Raw genomic sequence first — 18250 nt, 5'->3', positions numbered from 1 at the left:
AAGAAAAGACACCCCAAGCTTGGCTTCCCCACAGGTTAGTCTGGAGGGGGCATCTTCTCAACCGAAGTTCCCCTTTCCCGAATGACTCTGGTTTGTGCCCCAGGCTGATACAATCCAGCACACATTGCAGTCTTCCCCTGGGGAAGCTTGCAGTTTTCAGATCAACCCACCATTTTTGTCTTGGTCTTTTCCAGCTCGGCTACTGTTTCGTCTAACTTGAGGGCAAGGGTCTCGGCTTTGCGGCTCTCGGCTGTCTTCATCCGCTCGGCCTCCTCCACCATGGCCAGGGCGTCGTTTAATTTATTATTTAAGATGTCCTCTTTTTGTCCCTTCAATTCTATTTCCTAGACAAACAGCAAACACCAAATTAACGACGCCTGGGAGTCAATATTTACCTTTCTCTCCTTATTCCCCGAGCCGTGAGAGAGGACACAGACCCCAGTCTGTTGATGCTTCTCAAGTCCAAAGCCCGAGGATTTTCTGGAAGGTTCCAATTATTGCAGAGCTCTCTTTTTATCATCAGCAGAGATCTGTCTCCTTGATTTCTGGTCTCTGAGCCCAATTCTGTCACCGGGAGCCCTTGACTCGGTGTTATTTCTCTTTTATGAGACAGCCCTTTAAACATTTGAGGAGGGCTGTCATGTCTCTCTTTAAATCTAATTTCCAGTATAAACGTGCTAAGTGCCTTTGCCCTTCATCACATGACCTGCCCTGGGGACACTCTGCTCCCCCTGCACTCCAGGTCCCTGGTCAGAAAGGATCCCAGTTCCAAGTCCTTGGCATAACTTATGTCTCCCCTCGAAACCGTCATTCATTTTTATAATAATCCTACTATCCCCTTGGGGACCTTCTTCCAAGGACTGGAGTATGGGTTCCTGCCAAGCGCTTGTGTGTGTGTGTGTGTGTGTGTGTGTGTGTGTGTGTGTGTGTGTGTGTGTGTGGGGTGAAAAAGCAAACCAATTTGCATTTCTTGTATGTGTATGTACACATGTGTGTGTGTGCAGGTGTGTGTGTGTGTGTGTGTGTGTGTGTGTGTGTGTGTGTGTGTGTGTGGTGAGCGTGGAGGCCCCAGGACAACCTCAGGTGTCATGCTCAGAAATGAGACAGGGTTTCTCACTGGCCTGGTGCTCACCGATTAAGTTAGACTAACTGGCCAGCAAACATCAGGAATCTTTTTGGTTTTGACTCTCAGAGCTCAGGATTTTTAAGTGTGTGTGCTCACTGGAAGGGAGGTGTCCAAGGCCAGAGGCATTGAATCCCCCAGGGCTAGAGTTAACAGGCGGTTGTGAGCAGCCCGATGTGGGTGCTGGTAATCAAACTCAGGTTCTTTACAAGAACAATTCATGCTCTTAACTGCTGGGCCATCTCTCCAACTTCCATGCCTGGCTTTTAAAAAGTGGTTTCTGGGGCTAGAACTCAGGTCTTCATGCTCTATTTGCGAGCACTTTACCAGCTGAGCTGTGTTCACAGCCCCATGGGATGTAATCTGGGTGCTCTCACAGCTGCTTTGGTAGTGTGGACCAGGTCATCCTTTCAGGAAGGTCACGTGGTAGCAGGGACCCAGCAGCTACACTCAAAGCACCTTATCCTAAGGAGGGAGAGCTGACACGCAGTTGTTCAGCCCAGCATCCTTTGCTTATTTGTTTATTTATTCATTGTTATGATCATCCTTGTTTTTTAATGACAGAGTCTCAACAGCCCAGGCTGACTTTATACTCCTTCTCTGTCTTGGCCTCCTGGGTGCTGGGATTACAGTCACGAGGCACCAAACATTTTCTATACCCATGCGAAGTGGGAAGCAACCCCAAGCCTAATGGAGGGAGGGGTCCAGGGGCCACATCACACAGGGCAGACCCAGGACATTCTTCAGTGGCAGGCAGTGGGAGATGATTCAGTGACATGGAGATGTTTGAGAAATTATGTAATGTATCAAAATAATTCCTGAAGCAGTAGGCATCTTGTGGGGGATAATACTCTGTACAATGTGAGTATGGATTCCTCTCATTGGTTCATGAAGAAGCTGCTGTAGCCTATAGCAAGGGAGAATCAGGCGAGGCAGGAAAGCCAAACTGTAAATAGAAAGAGGAGAAGGGCGGGGCCAGAGATGCCAGCCAACTGACAAACAAGCAGGACATATAGAAAGTGAGGTAACGAGCCATGAGCATCGTGGTAAAATATAGATTAATAGAGATGGGTTAATTTAAAAGTAAGAGCTAGTTAATAATAAGCCTGAGCAATAGGCCAAACAGTTTGTAATTAATGAAAGTTTCTGTGTGATTATTTGGGGCAATGTGGTCGGGACACGAAAGCCCCGTCTCTGTGTAGAGACTATCTTGGCAATGAGTCGGCATCATCCGTGTCTATAGTAATAGCGTACAGGCATCTGAGAGAGCATCACATCCTGATGTCAGTGGCGATAGCTCAGCTCCGCAGAAGCAGGGTCAATGTTGAGGTTCTTCTGAGCCATTTTCTGTGTTTGTCAAATATTCTAGAGGAATGGGGCTCATTTGTAATCAGAAGAGATAACAGATACTTTTCTGGAAAAGAAAAATAGCAGCACTACTGTCCCCAGGGGAGTCACTGCCTGGTCTCTGTGTCCCAGGCTTTGTGTGAGGTTGGACGTCACATCATGACGGACACTTCATGGGGACAACTGACCTTGCCTAAGAGGACATAGATACTTGTCACCTGATCCTCAATGAATTCCTCCAGGTGTCCCTGAGAACACAGCACACTTGCTTCTGTACGGCACATGAAGCTGGCCTGTGTGTGGTGAAGAGCTGACAGCCATCCTTGGTCCATATCCATAGATTCTGTAGAGACCCCTGTTGGCCATCTTTGCTCCACGCTTATAAGTCTAGAGAAGACTTGTTGTCGACCATCTTCGCCCCACACCCACTGAGATGGGGCTATTTTTCTTCTGCATTTTCTCTCTTTTATATGTTTGCCTGTGTAGATGACATCACTTTTTTTTCTTTTTCTTTTTTCTTTTCTTTTTCCTTTTTTTTTTTTTTAAACATGGTGTCGATGTAGAGTCTTGGCTGTCCTGGAGTTCGCTCTGTAGACCAAGCTGGCCTCAAACTCAGAGATCCACCTGTCTCTGCTTCGCTAAGATTAAATGTGTGTGCTATTGCCACCGTGGCCAGTTTGGCATTAACTTTTTGATTGCTCTATTGTGAATACAAATAAAATTGTGTGCAAACAGCCACCCTAGGTCTGAGTAGTTGTTTGTTTGTTTGTTTTTTGAGATGGAGCCCTGATGTAGCTGAGGCTGGTTTTGAATTCCCTCAGGATGACCTTCAAGTCCTGACTCTCCCACCTCTACCTCCCAAGTGCTGGAATTACAGGTGTGTGCCATCGAGTCAGGTTTACGAACTACTGGGGATGGAACCCAGGGCCTCAGTCATGCTAGGCGAACACTCTACCAGCTGAGCTCAATGCCCTCAGTAATTTTTCTGAAACTGGCTATTCTGATAGCTTCGGAGTTTTCACCTTCCATGCATCTGCTGGTTTTTAAATCTTCCTTTTGAAAACAATGTCTATTCAGGGGGCTGGAGAGATAGTTCAGTGGCTAAGAGCCCTGGCTTCTTTCTCAGAGGGCCTGGGTTGGATTCCCAGTGCCCATATGGTGGCTTACAACCATCTATACCCCCAGAAATGCCCTCTTCTGGCTTCTGTTGGTATCAAACACATACAGGTAAAACACTCATGAATACATAAAAAATAAAATAACATTTTTTTTTAAAAAAAAAGAAAGAAAAATGTCTATTCAGGCCAGGTGCGATGGTGCCAGCCTGTAATTCCAGCTACTTGAAAGGCTGAGAGGCAGGAGGATGATGGAACTGAAGCCTGCCTGGATTACATAGTGAGTTTGAGGTCAACTTGGGCAAATAAGTGAGACCGCATTTCAGAAATAATAAAACAAAGTTGGATGTAGCTCAGCGGAAGATGCACACCTGGCCAGTGTGTGTGAGGCCCTGGGCTCCATTCCCTGGCACCATTAACACCACATAAGCCAGTCTGTTGGGTACCTGTGTGTGTTGCTGTTGAACTGCTGAATTCCTCAGATGGTTTAGAGATTAACCAGACCTGCGTCTGGCAAGTATTTCCTGCCCAATCTGGGGGCTGCATCTGCACATGGTTCCCTCTGCCGGGTGGAAGCTTTTAACTTGTCCATTTTTGCTTTTTGTTTTGGGTTTGGGGTGGATGGGTGGGGGTTGGTCTGCAGGATCCAGGCCAGAGTCACACAATGTTTGCTTTGCAGTTGTGTGCTCTGTCCTGGTGCGTGGTAGGTCCCTTTGTATTGGGGGGAGGGGTGTCACTGCTTCTCCTGATGTGTTTGCTGTCACTGGCCAACTCTGACAGCCGCTGGTAGAGGAGATCTTTGGGGTTGGCATCTGGAAGGGCTTCGTCCTCCATGTGCTGGCCTGCCATTTGGCTGTGGGCTTGAACCCAGGGTCTTGCTAGGCAAGCACTGTATCTTTGAACTCTATCTTTCTCTCTCTCTTTCCTTTTGATTTTGAGACAGGGTCTTAGCAAGTTTCCCAGCTAGTCCCAAGCTCGCTTTACAGCCCAGACTGGTCTTGAACTCCCTCGCCTCCTGAGTAGCTGGGATTACAGGTTTGCACTGATAGCCCTGCTGTGCTTCCTCTGTTTTCGTGTAGTGACTGCACGACCAGTTTTTCCTTGCCCTGGAACTGCTGGAATATATTGTAGTTTATTTATTGATTCGTGACATACTTTTCAAAAGAATTTACTTTTATTTTATGTGTATGGGTATTTTGTCTGTCATTATGTCTACACACTACCGTGAAGACCAGAAGAGGACATTGGATCCCCTGGAAGTGGAGTTATGGGTGGTTTGAACTGCCACGTGGGTGACAGAAATCAAACCTGGGTTCTCTGTAAGAGGAGTCAGTGCTCTTAACTGTTGAGCAATCTTTCCAGTCCTGATACACATATGTGTGTGTGTGCGTGTGTGTGGTAAGTCTATGTATGTATATGTGTACACATATATAAATGCATATATGTGTACATTATGTATATATTTACATGAGTCCCATTACTAGCTTATCTTCTCTTCTTTACCCACCCCTGACTGACTTATCCCCCCCCCCCACTTATTGACTCATCCTGCAGCATTCCAGGGTGCAGTATTTGGGAAACAGAGTAGAGACAGCTCCTGTGGTCTGAGCTCCAGGCCCCAACATGGGAGTGTGGCAGCCCCGAATTCCTGGGCCTTGCCGGCCTCTGCCTCTTCTGGACACCCATCCGTCAGTTAAGACCTCCCATCCGAGTGGGGCCCCGAGCAGCTGTGCCATCCTGAGAGCTTTGCTGACTTTGTTTCTCCTTAGGTGGTGGCGTTCAAAAATGCTCTAGAGTCATTTGGGTAGCTTGTTGAAAAGACAGATTCCAGCCGGGCAGTAGTGGCACACGCCTTTAATCCCAACACTCAGGAGGCAGAGGCAGGCAGATCTCTGGGAGTTCGAGGCCAGCCTGGTCTACAGAGGGAGTCCTGGGACAGCCAGGGTCATACAGAGAAACCCTGTCTCAAAAAAACAAAGACACAAACAAACAAAAACCCCTGATTCCAGATCCACCCTATGTCCAGGGCACTCAAAACACATGCACAACAATGTGTGGGTGCCTGTGTTTAAAGAAAACCACACAAAATGGAGGCATAGACACCCTTCTTAGGCCAGTGGACCCAGGAGATCCTTTCAATATAAATCTAACTCACAATTGCCAGGTTGGGTTTTGCTCACCCACTTTGACTAAGATATGGCCAAAGTGTGTGTGTGTGTGTGTGTGTTGTGTGTGCTTGCATACTCACGCACACGTGCATGAGTCTGTCACACATCGGGGACCCAGGAGGAGCGAGTATCTGCAGTTTTTGAGGGGTGTGCAGCCACCTCCTCTTTACCCATCGGGTCAGAACTGTGGGTCTTGACAGAAATGCATTTTAGTTTGGAAGGTAATGACTGCTATGACAAGCTCTGCCAAGAAAGGGACACGGAAATGCCTGGATGTCCCCTCTCTGTCATCCCTGCCTTACCCTACACAAGGCTGAAGTGTAGCGACAGGGGTAGGTAAAGATGAACGGTTTGGGAGTTCTGGGTTCGGATCCTGCCCCCACCCCCACACTTCTGAGCCAGGAGCTGATGCATGCAGCATGAGCTGCGTGCATCTGTTTGTGTGCTATAGTCAATGTTGTGTTCCGTCACTGAATGCAGCTGACTGTATTTCACGTGTGGGAGCACCGGGGCCCAGAGGCAATGAGTAACTTCCCTAAAGTCACACAGGAGAAGAAGGATTTAAACCTGGCTGCCTGGCCGCAGGGCCTGACAGCCATGGATGGACCTCTCATCTCAGAGAGCCATACCTCTCTTTGCTTGGTCAGGCGGTTCTCCAGGTCCTGGATTCTCCTCTTTTCCTTCTCTAGGGTGTCTCGCATTTTGAGTCTCTCAAAGGTGATGCTCTCTGCGATCTGGAAGTCAAAGAGGGATTTGAGGGTGCGAGCAGAAGAGAGGGGTGGTGGTTTGAATAAGAGCCCCTCCCCATAGACTCACAGGTTTGGCCTTGTGGGAGGAAGTGTGTCCCTGGGAGGGGGCATTCCAGGCCCAGTCTCTTGCTCTCTGCCTTCGGATCAGGCTGTACCTCTCAGCTACTGCTCCAGGACTGTGGTGAGAGCTGCCATGCTCCACCATGCCTCCCCCACCCCGTGTTGTCCCCCCCATGATGATAATGGACTATAACCCCTTGAAACCGTAAGCAAGTCCTCAATCAATTATTTTCTTTTTTATAAGGGCTGTCTTGGTCATGGCGTCTCTCCCCAGCAGTTGAACCCGTGACTAAGACAGAGGCGAACTCACTGCAAGGGAAGCCAAGGTGAGTCACTACTGAAACCAGTGACTCAGACAAGAACTCAAGGAACCAGGTGCCTGCCTGGATGAGGTGAGAGGAAGTGAGGAGGCTGGGGAGCAGGAAGCCATGTCTCAGTCCCAGGAGGATAAGGAAGGAGGGGCTCCTTGTTCCTGGTTTCCAGGCTGGTGTCAGTCACAAGTGTTCAGCCCGTCACTGGGTGCGGAGCCACTGTCTGACCTGGTAGGTGTGTTGGCACCAGGCCAGGTTCACCCTGGAAAGTCCCTGGCTTTTGGGAGGCGGAGCGGAGAGGCGCTGCTTGGAGCGTGTTTCCTGTTCCAGCAGGCACAGCTCCTGGGAGCTCCAGAGAAGGGCTGTGCGCACTTTATGTACAGTGACTTTTGTCCCACAAAGAGATAACTTCAATTCCCATTTCTCAGGGTCCCCGGAGGGGTCTGAGCTCCAGGGATCCTCCCTGGCTGGCTAATGAGTGGCAGGTGAGGGCCACTTCCTGCAGAAGTGCAGCAGCAGGACCAAGGGACTGCGGGGCTGTCAGGCACACCTGGCTGCATGTCCTCCTGGAGGGAGGGAGGGCCCTGGCTGCTCTTACCTCCTTCTGCTGGGTCAGCTGGTTCTCCAGGTCTTGTGTCTTCCTCCTTTCCGCCTCCAGCATTTCCCGCACTTTTCTTTTCTCACGGGCCACACTGTCCTCCAAGACCTGAAAGGTAGGGCCAATAATATCAGCATCCGAGTTAAGGCTAGCAGCCAAGATGGGCGTCTATGTTACCCTCAGGATGACCTCAGCCCTATGGTACCGCTACCATGGAGCTGCTGCGAGGATCCCTTTTTTTGTTTGTTTGTTTGAGACACGGTTTCTCCGTGTAAAACAGTCCTAGCTGTCTTGGAACTTGCTCTGTAGACCAGGCTGGCCTTGAACTCACAGAGATCTGCCCACTTCTGCCTCCCAAGTGCTGGGATTAAAGGCATGCGCCACTGCCACCAGGCTTAGGATCTCTTTTAACAGACAGGGAGCCAGGGGCCAGAAGAGGTGTGGGCCACACTGTCTGTCAACAGGGAGGCCAGGGTCCCGAACACAGCAAACACACAGACCGTGTTCAGAGACTCTGGGAGGAGACCAGCACGCAGAGGGGCCCACGTTCTGCGGGAGAAGAATCCCATTGATGGTGGACTCTCCAACTAGTGGAGCTGATTTCTGAAGATTTGGTCTCAGAAGGATGGAGGTATGGGCATGAATGAGCCTATCGCTGTAAGGACATAAAAAATTTTAAAAAGCTTTGCTTGGTCAGGAGCTGATTAAGATACAGGCCTTGAGCTCTTTGCAGCATCAGGAGTTAGCTGGAAACAGGAATCTTTGCAAAAGTGCAGACCAATTGTCCCTAGTAGTTAAGTCCCCTGTATACACCCAGCTTTGTGGTCTAGACAGGAGCAGAAATAACTGCTTGGGGGGAGGGCGGGGGGCATGAACAGAAGTAGAAGGAGTCCATACCCTGCGCTCAGTAAAACCAACCCCCTTGACCCTGAGTAAACCTGGCTTGCGGTTTTTGCCTATATATGTCAACCCCAAATGAGGAACGGGAGCTCTCCCTACTACACTGCATTCACATGTAATGGAGAACTCCCAGCTAGCTGGGAAGAATTAAACCTTGCTTTTGCATTCTGGACTTGACTGGATTCTGGTGGTCTCTCTGGGGGTCTCTCAACTTGGGCACAACATGAGCCTGTCACCACCTCCTAGAAAGTTCAGGATGAGCCTTGCAGGTATGTGCTAGGACAAGGGAAGAGCTCTGGGTTAGTACCCTGCTGACCCTAGCCATAGATTTCATCTGGTCCGTTTCTTGTTGTGACCACTCTGCTAATGGACTCGCTGCAGATTCCACCGCCAGAGAATCTGAAATCCCAAGAAAGGTCGCCTCAGCTTTCACTCTGTAACTGGACTTCGGGAACTTGGAACTTGCAGTGTGATTTTCACTAGAGTCTACAAGGTGGGGTGGGGATGGGGGATTAGCCTTCAGAGGCATCTGATCCACAGGAGAAGGTGAGGAGCTACACAAAGACAGTTGTATGTGGTTCATTCCCATGATCCCAGCACCTGGAGGTAGAGGAAGGATGATGAGGAGTTTAAAGGTCATCCTTGTCTGTACAGTGAGTTTGAGACCAGCCTGCGCTAACAGATCCTTTGTCAAAACAAAACCAGACAACAACCAGCAATCAAAAATCAAAACCAAAATCCTAAGAAACAAATGAACAAAACACCCCTGGTGGTGGCCTAATCCTTTCTGGGAAGAAACTACGGCCAGGCCTTGTCAAAGTAACAGACTGGTGTAACTAAGCCCAGCTGACCTCTGCATGATGCTTAAATTTTTTTTTTTTTAAGGCAGAGTCTTGTGCTGTACTGGTTGGTCTACAGCTCCGCATGTAGACCAGGCTGGCCTCAAACTCACACAGATCCACCTACCTCTGCTGTCTGAGTGGAGATTAGAGGTGTGTATCACCACACCTGACCCAGAGGCTTCAATTTTTCTGACTTGCTCCGTCACTTTGTTGACTCCTGGATGACATCTGACCGAAGTGACTCCATGGAGACCCCACCCCCACCCCCTCACTCTGCCTGGAGACTCAAAGGCAAACCTTGGTGACACTGTTTACAGAGCGCTGGGGAACAGCTGGGTGAGAAACCACATGTAAACATCTCCCTGGGTTACATCAGACTGTTTGGGTAGACTTGCATTAGGGGGCTACTTTCTCTCTGGTGGAGGGCAGACAAACAATCTACTTGAGGAGGGTGGGTTGTCAGGAAGCCGGGTGGGGGGCGGGGGAAGGGAGCGAGGACAGGAAGGGGCTATGCCCTAGTGCCGGGAGACCTGGCTGTAGTGATAAAGACAGCAGCCACCACAGATCCGTGACACGGTTGGGGCAAATGCTTGGTTGTCCATGATCTCTGGCCTTCCTGGCTCCCTTCCAAGAGGGGAGGTGTGGATAGACTCAAATTGGTGTCTCCTGCGGCTGCAAAGCCTGCACCTTCAGGCCTGAGGCATCATCGAAAGCACGCGTGTGAAAGAACCAGGGCTCTGAGACTGGCGACCAGCTAAGTGAACACTGGCAATGTAACAGAGGTTGCCGGTGGGTTAGAGTTTGGGCACATCCACAGAAACACAGCATCCTTCACGGGGGGGAGGGAAAGCCTTCCCCAGGTGTCTGAGGCCGGAGGATGGCATTTGGTTCTGGCTGCTGCACTGTAGGGAGAGGGCAGGTGATGATCTGCAAACAGCAGAGCTTATGAGAGGGGTAGGGCTCAAAGGACGACCCGGCTGCTGCTGCTGGGATGAATTTCATTCCCCTGTGCCCTCTTCCTCCACAGTGGCAACGAGGGCCGGAGCTTTTTGACTTTCCAAGAGAGAAGGGAAATCTGGATTTTCAAATGCATTTTGGGAGTACAAACCAAAACATTCTAGTCACGGCACATCTGCAGGCCATTTCACCCACTGAACTTCAGCTCAGTGATTTCTGGAGCACAGAGCGGGCATGGGAAGGCCATCCAGGCCAGACTCCTAGCCTGCTGTGCATGGGGATGGGGTGGAGTGGGGTGGTAGTGGCTGGGAAGGATGTAGGAGCTAGTGCCTGACTTTTAAACATCTAGACAGCTGTGTGGAAGAGGAAGCCTGAGGCCTGAGATGGGTTGATGATTGTCACCTTTTGGCCCGAAAGGGCGCGACTCACCCCAACCTAAGAAAGTTCCTGCCAGCCTTGGGCATCCCTCCACCCAGGGCTGAAGACTTCTGGATGCTGGTACTGAAGATGCATGAGTTTAGGATGTGGTTGAATCATCCTCTCAAGATCCTGTCACTCCCCATTTGATGTTTCGGAGCAGATAGGACGCATGCAACTGGGCCCCAACCTGTCTCAGCCTGCACTCTGTCACCCATGAGACAGAGCCTTTGTGCTATAACCTTAGCTGGCCTCAAACTCACAGGGACCCTGTTAGTCTCCTAGTGTCAGGGTGACGGGCAGGAGCCACCATGCCTGGCTCTCAGCGCCCCTCTCAGCTCCTAGTGTCAGGGTGATGGGCAGGAGCCACTGTGCCTGGCTCATCATATTAACTTCTTTTTCTCCTCAACTGGTTGGCAAGGTTACATCTCCATGGCTCTCTTCCAAGTCCTCTTTGCTTCTCCCAACTGCAGAGCCCAGGCCAGGACAAACAGCACAGGACAGCGCCGCTGTGCCCCACCCCTCTTCCGTCTCCCACAGTCCCTCCAGCCGGCCGACCTCCTGGAGCTGGGCGTACCTCCTTTTGACAGGCCAAGTGGCTCTCCAGATCACGAATTCGAGTCTGCGCCTTCTCCAGGGCCTCCTGAGCTCTGTGTTTCTCCTGCGCGATGCTCTCCTCCAAAGCCTGCAAGCCAACAGCTGTTGTGGAGTCCACCTGTTGCCATGGCAGGACGTGGACTCTCCCTGGGCTCTGCCTGGTTTGTGCTTCCATCCTGAGCAGGCTCCACCGGGCCCAAGGAAGAGGAACCAGGGCTCAGTGGTCTCCAAAGAAGCAGGTCTGTGTGAGAGCCTCAGAGGGCCCTAACAACTGTAGACCCATACTCAACTGTGGGCGGACTCAGCTCCCCCTCTTGGAACTGCTTACCTTCTTCTCGTAGGTCAAGCGACTCTCCACCTCTCTGGCTTTCATCTGCTCCCCCTCTAGAGCCTCCTTCGCTCTGTTTTTCTCTTGGGCAATAGCTGTTTCCAGGGCCTGCAAGTCAAGGACCCTTGTTAGACAGACCTGGAAACCGTGGCAGGAAAGTGGACTCTGCCAGGTTCTGTCTTCAGTCCTTATCACACCCGAAGGAGAGTGTGGGCAGCAGAGTCTTTGGGCTGGAGCACAGGGTTTGGACTGGGAGTGTGGGCAGAGTCTATGGGCTGGAGCACAGGTTCTGGAGTGTGGGCAGAGTCTATGGGCTGGAGCACAGGTTCTGCAGTGTGGCACAGGCCAGGTGAGAACCTGGATGAACTCTTCCCAGCTCTGGGCCCTGGCAGCTGAGACTCTCTGCATAGAAGCTTCAGTTTCCCTATCTGTACAATGAGATCAGTACTAATGTTTCTTGCCTTGGGCTGATGTGAGGAAGGGATGCTGAAATGATCAGGGTGAGATTCTTGGCACAGTGACAGCCTCCTGCCTCTGTGCTGCGGGGGGCGGGGATACAGGCTTAGGTAGAGATATTGGAGAATCAGGCTAATCGACTCTAAATTGTGTTCTAAACCAACCTAAGAAAGACTTCCTGCCAGCTCTGGACAGATGGGTGGCTAGCGCTGAAGAAGTCTTCCAGGTCGTGGGACTGAAGATGGGATGAGGTTAGGACCAAGGCTCATAGACACACCCCACCCCCTCCCACTCACTGCTGTTTTGTATATAAAGTTTTTATTGGGACTCTCTATGCACACTGTGGATGTGTGGTCTACAGCTGCTTTGTAAATAAAGTTTTATTGGGACTCTCTATGCACACTGTGGATGTGTGGTCTGCAGCTGCTTTTGTACAAGAGCAGAGCTGTGATGTCACAGCAGAGATTGAAAACCAGTAACCTGCAACAATGAAGACATTTATTATCTAGCACTGTGGAGGAAGTTTGCTGATATTGGCCTACAACAGTAAGAAGTGTGTGCAAAAATTAAGAGGGTGCTCTTCAGGGCCCATCATCATCATCACCATCATCACCATCATCATCGTTACCACCACCCCCACCATCACCATCATCACCACCACCACCACCATCATCATCACCACCACCACCACCATCATCATCATCATCATCACCACAACGACCACCACTACAATCACCATCATCATCGTCATCACCACCACCACCACCACCACCATCATCATCATCACCATGACGACCACCACCACCATCATCATCATCACCACGACCACCAACACCATCATCATCATCATCATCATCATCATCATCATCATCAATAGGTGCTGGATTGATGACGGTGCCTGACATTTCTTTGGCCACTTAAAAATCCTCAGAGCAACCAGGATTCATGGGAGGGAGGCTGAGGGATGAACTAAAACTTAGAGATGGAGTACAGGAGGAAGGGTCATTTAAAAGCAGGACAGCGAGGGGGAGATGGCACAGTCTGTCAGGAAAGCACTTTTGGCCGCAGGCACAAGGACCTGAGTTGACGCCCAGCGTTCGCTTAAAAACAGGTGTGGGGCTGGACGGACGGCACAGCAGGTGAAACGTGCAAGGGAGAGGACCAGCGTTCAGGTCCCCAGCACCCAGGGAAATGCTGGGTGGGTGTGCAGTCTAGCTATAATTACAGAGCTCTAAAAGCAGAGAAGAGGGAGCCCTGACCAAGCTCAACAGTTAGCTGTATCTGTGAGCGCTGGGCACTCAGTCAACACAGAGAGAGCCTGACTCAATCAATAACATGGACTGTGATCAGGGAGGACCCTTGGGCCTCCACACTTGACTGCATATGAGTACATGCTATGCAATGCAGTCACACACATATGTACCTCCCACATGCATGACCTCATGAATGCATACCACACGCAGAAAAGAAAGGAAAGGCCAGGCATGGTGATGTGGCCTTGTAATCCCCGTCCTGGGGAGGAGGAGACAGGCGGATTCCTGGGTTCACTGGCCAGGTAGTCTAGCTTGGCAAGTTCCTGGCTAGTGAGAAACCCTGTCTCAAAAAGCAAGGAGGGGTTGGTGGGATAGCTCAGTGGGTAAGGAGGCTCGCTTGCCATGTCTGACAGCCTGAGTTTAATATTTGAGAGTCACATGGTGGAAGAAGAGAACTGATTCCTGAAAGCTGTGTTATGACCTCAAACATGGGCCATGACATGATATGTCCACACACACGCGCACCTGGACTAAAGCCCACAGAATTTCTTTCAGGTGAATCTCCGGGGTCAAGCTGGTTGACCACCTGGTTGTTCTCTAAAATCTACCTCTGTGATTTCTGCTTCTGTGGTTTGAATCTGAAACACAGGCTCCTGCTGGATGTTTGGTTCCCACCTGTGCTGTCATCGTAGAAGGTTCTGGAAACTTTAGGATGTGGGGCTTAGTAGTAGTAAAGTTGGTCAGCGGGGCATCCTCTCTTGGGTTACACTGAGCAGAAAGTTGGTCATAACTCTCTTGGGTTACACTGATCCCTGCTCCTTTCTCTTCTCTTTGCTTCCTGTCCACCAGGAAGTGCACAGCCCTCTCTGCCACATGCTCCTGACTCTGTAATGTTCTGCTAAGTGCACGGGGTCCAGCAAACATGTAAACTCTTCCTTCCTCTTAAAACGCTAAACACAACTACCCTACGATCCAGGTTCTATTTTTTTTTGGTTTGTTTATTTATTTATTAAAGATTTCTGTCTCTTCCCCACCACCGCCTCCCATTTCCGTCCCCCTCCCCCCACCCCCCGCCGTCCTCAGCCCGAAAAGCAATCAGGGTTCCCTGTCCTGTGGGAAGTCCAAGGAACCCCCACCTCCACGATCCAGGTTCTAAACGAATCAAAATCAGTGGTACCTGCACATCCATGTCTATCACCCGACCATTTATAACAGCCAAGACACGGAACAGGCTGGACACCCCTTCAACAGGTAAACGGACGTGGAAAGAAAATGTATCGCGTTGCATAAAGTAGCCATAGGGAAGAATGGAACAACAGTTTGCAGAGAAATAGGTGGCATTGGAAATCACCACATTAAGAGAAAGAAGCCAGACCCAGAGACATCAGCATCGTGTTTTATCTTGTATGTGGAACTGATGAGGGAGGTCCAAGCTTTGGTCCACAGGTTTCATGAGGAGCTATGGGTCCAGCACTAGATTCTCCCTTTACTTTAAGCATACTGGTTTTTTATTTTTTTTGTTTTTGTTTTTGAGATAGGGTCTCCTATGTATTCCTGGCTGACCTGGAACTTATTACGTAGACCAGGCTAGCCTTTAGTCCCCAAAGATTTGCCTGCTTCTGCAAAGTGTTGGGATTAAAGGCATGTGTCACTGTGCTCAACCCTATTTCGTGTTCTTTCACACCTGTGAAGTAGTTTGTAGAGTGTGACGAGCAAGCCAAGGGGACTGTTTTGGGGAGGAGGGGAACTGAGGGGACCTGCAAGAGTAACGGGGGTGAATGGGGTTAATGTAGAATGTTAATGTAGAATGTTATATAGGCACAAAAGTGTCATAATGAAACCCACTGTTGTGTGCACAAAATACTTTTTTTTTTAAAAAAAAAAAGAATCCTTCTTTCTTTAAGACTTTTTTTAAACAATCAAGCCGGGTGGTGATGGTGCACACTTTTAATCCCAGCACTCGGGAGGCAGAGACAGGTGGATCTCTGTGAGTTTGAGGCCAGCCCTAGTTTAAAAAAAAAAAGATTCTTTAAAAACTCTCAGGCATTCTACCCTATCGACGAGAAGGCTGATAAACCCAGCAGCCATCGTTAATCTTACCTTTACGAGCTTTGGCTATTGGCTCTCCCATTTTATACCCTCCACTTCACAGGAGGCAGGAAGGGGGCTAGGGAGATGGCAAGAATGTCTACTGCAGTACCCGATGACCTGAGTTCAATCCCCAGGACCTACATGGAGGAAAGAGGGGACTGACTGCCACTGTCCTCAGTCTTACGCGTGCACACACACGCACACGCACACGCACACGCACACACACACACACACTGAATAACTAATGTGGAGAAAGGCAAAGAGGAAGGAGGAGGCAGATATCCCAAAGAAACTGGACGTGAACTGGAGGTTGGAGAGAGGGCGGAGAGCAGGTGTGTGACAGAGAAGGACTGTCGGAGTCCAGAGCCAACAAGAGGTGACAATGCTGTGGAAGGCCTTGTCCCTCCCTGAGGAGAGAAGGGAGGACTTGGAGTCTTGCAGATGGGAACAAATGCACAGCCCTCCACACCCACTCTGATTGTGGCTACCAACTACGGCTATGCTTTGCAATGTTGCCAACCCCAGAGCCTGGGCGACGCTCCCGCCTTTGTCCTCAGAGTCTAAATGAATAAACACAGACAAGCAATGAGGTCATGAGTCACTGACCAAGGAGGAAAGCAAAGAAAGCAACAGAATGGGTAGCAGGTCCTCAAGTGTGACACAGGAGAATGACAGAAACTGGTTTTGGACACCCACTTTCTACCTTCTCCACGGAGTCTGATACAATGGGCCTTTTAATTTATCTTTTAAAAGATTTATTTATTTTATTAAGTATACAATGTTCTGCTTGTTTGTATGCCTGCAGGCCAGAAGAGGGAACCAAGTCTCATTACAGATGGTTGTGAGCCACCATGTGGTTGCTGGGAATTAAACTCAGGACATTTGGAAGAGCAGCCAGTGCTCTTAACTGCTGAGCCATCACTCCAGCCCCCCTTAAAGATTTATTTATTTTTATGTATTATGTATGGGTGTTTTGCCCACATGTATGTGTGCTATCTGTGCACAGGGCCCACAGAGGCCAGAAGAGGGCATCAGTCTCCCTGGAACTGGAGTTACAGATGCTTATGAGCTATCATGTGGGTGCTGGGAAGCAAACCCCAGTCCCTGGCAAGAGCCGCCAATGCTCTTAACCACTGAGACATCTTTCCAGTCCATTGCTGGGGTTTAGGGCCCAATCATTCACCCCATGCAACTCATTTAGAACCATCACATCAATCCACAAGCTGGGGAGGTCACTGCTCAACCCCAAGCCCCCAGTGACCCATGGAAAGGTCCCACCTTGCTTCTCAGCCTCAAAGGAACTGTCATGGGTCACCTTACCTTCTTCTCTTCCACCAGCTGCTGGATTTTGGCTTTTAGCTTCTCCTCTTGTTCTAGCTTCTCTTTGTTCAGCTTCTCCTTCTCGGCCAGGTACTCCTGCTCCAGAGACTGCTGAGTTTCCTGAGAAGTGCTCACCTGGACCTGCATGGAGAGAAAAGCCAAATGAATCCCACAGGGGAGAGTCTGCGGTCTTTTTCTCTTCCTTACAAATTGTTTATCTTCCAGGGAGGAAAGCCCTCCATAAAAGCTCCTTAAAAACATAGCTGAGCCATCCTCGGTCTAGAGAAGTGACTGGCGAGAAAACAGCAAGAATACTAAGATGCCACACCCTGGTCCTGGACAGAGATCCCTGCTCTAGTTAATTCTCTGTGCTTCCCCATTCTGAACAGGAGGTGTCATCGGGCCTGCATCTCATTTGTGACATGATGGGGGTGGTTAGCCCAGTGCATGGTGGGTAATAAGTGCTCGGTTAACGGCAGCTCGTATTGTTGGAAAGCTCCTACTTTTGGTTCTTTATCCAATTAGCTGTGCGGCAGTCAGATTATCACCAACCTCTCTGAACACGGATGTCCATTATCTGTGGAATGGAACTGATGAGCTGCCGGCTATAGATCAGATCTGGTTCACTGACTGTGTGTCTGTGCGCGCGCGCGCGTGTGTGTGTGTGTGCGCGTGCGTGTGTGTGTGCATGTGCATGTGTGTGCGCGCGCGTGCGTGTGTGTGTGCGCACGTGCATGTGTGTGCGTGCGTGCGTGTGTGTGCGTGCGTGTGTGTGTGCTTGTGTGTGCGTGTGTGTGTGTGCGCGTGTGTGTGGGCGTGTGTGTGCATGTGCGTGTGTGTGCGCGCACGTGCATGTGTGTGCGTGCGTGTGTGTGTGTGTGCATGTGCGTGTGTGTGCGCGCACGTGCATGTGCGTGCGTGTGTGTGTGTGCGCGCGTGTGTGTGCGCGTGTGTGCGTGTGTGTGTGTGTGTGTGTCATGGCATCGTGTGGAGATGAGAGGACACCTGGCTGAGTCAGTTCTCTCCTTCCACCATGTGGGTCCCAGGGGTTAAATTTAGGAGGTCAGGCTTGGTGGCAAGCACCTTGATCTGCTGAGTCACCTCACTGGGCCTCTTTCAGAGTTTTTACAGAGGAAATCAAGCACTGTGGTTATCCCAGGAGGCCAGATATAGCAGGCGCCCTGTGTTTGTCTATTCTTGGTGAGCCCATCTCAGACACTGGGCTCAATTCCTCTGTGCAGACGGAAAATCGTGTCACCTGCCGGAGGGTGGGGGCTGACTCACCCACAGCACGGAAACAAATTCAAATTCACAGTTGGGGAGGGGAGAAGAGAACGTAAAGAATCACCCGAAGTTCCTGGGTCTGGCTCATGATTTTCTTGTAATGTTCCAGAAGATATGTTAGATACAGAGAGAGCCCTTAAAAAGAGGGGCGGGAGGAGAGGTGTCAGTTTCTCCTGTGTCCTTTTCTCCCCCCACTTCCATCCCTCCCTCTGCCAGCCCCTTCCTCTGTTTATGTAATCCTCTCCTTTTCCAGATGTGGTCTTGCCCCTTGGTGGCAGCTCACATCTTTAATTCCAGCATTCAGGAGGAAGAGGCGGGTGGATCTCTGTGAGTT

The 18250-nt window shown here is 50.2% G+C and overlaps 1 protein-coding gene across 1 annotated transcript in view; it reads right to left on the bottom strand.

Annotated features, from left to right (window-relative positions):
- Positions 1-18250, bottom strand: part of Fhad1 (forkhead associated phosphopeptide binding domain 1) — a 123133-nt gene that overhangs the window by 33288 nt on the left and 71595 nt on the right. Inside the window, exons 15-21 of the mRNA XM_026781790.1 lie at positions 17981-18051; positions 16633-16773; positions 11513-11620; positions 11165-11272; positions 7472-7579; positions 6383-6487; positions 171-344 (exon numbers count right to left, since the gene is read on the bottom strand). Coding sequence (XP_026637591.1) covers positions 171-344; positions 6383-6487; positions 7472-7579; positions 11165-11272; positions 11513-11620; positions 16633-16773; positions 17981-18051 — 815 coding nt within the window. The remainder of the gene's footprint in view (positions 1-170; positions 345-6382; positions 6488-7471; positions 7580-11164; positions 11273-11512; positions 11621-16632; positions 16774-17980; positions 18052-18250) is intronic.

The sequence above is a fragment of the Microtus ochrogaster genome, chromosome 10 (genome assembly GCF_000317375.1).
Source record: "Microtus ochrogaster isolate Prairie Vole_2 chromosome 10, MicOch1.0, whole genome shotgun sequence".
NCBI lineage: Eukaryota > Metazoa > Chordata > Mammalia > Rodentia > Cricetidae > Microtus > Microtus ochrogaster.
This window is presented reverse-complemented; position numbering and strand designations above follow the sequence as displayed.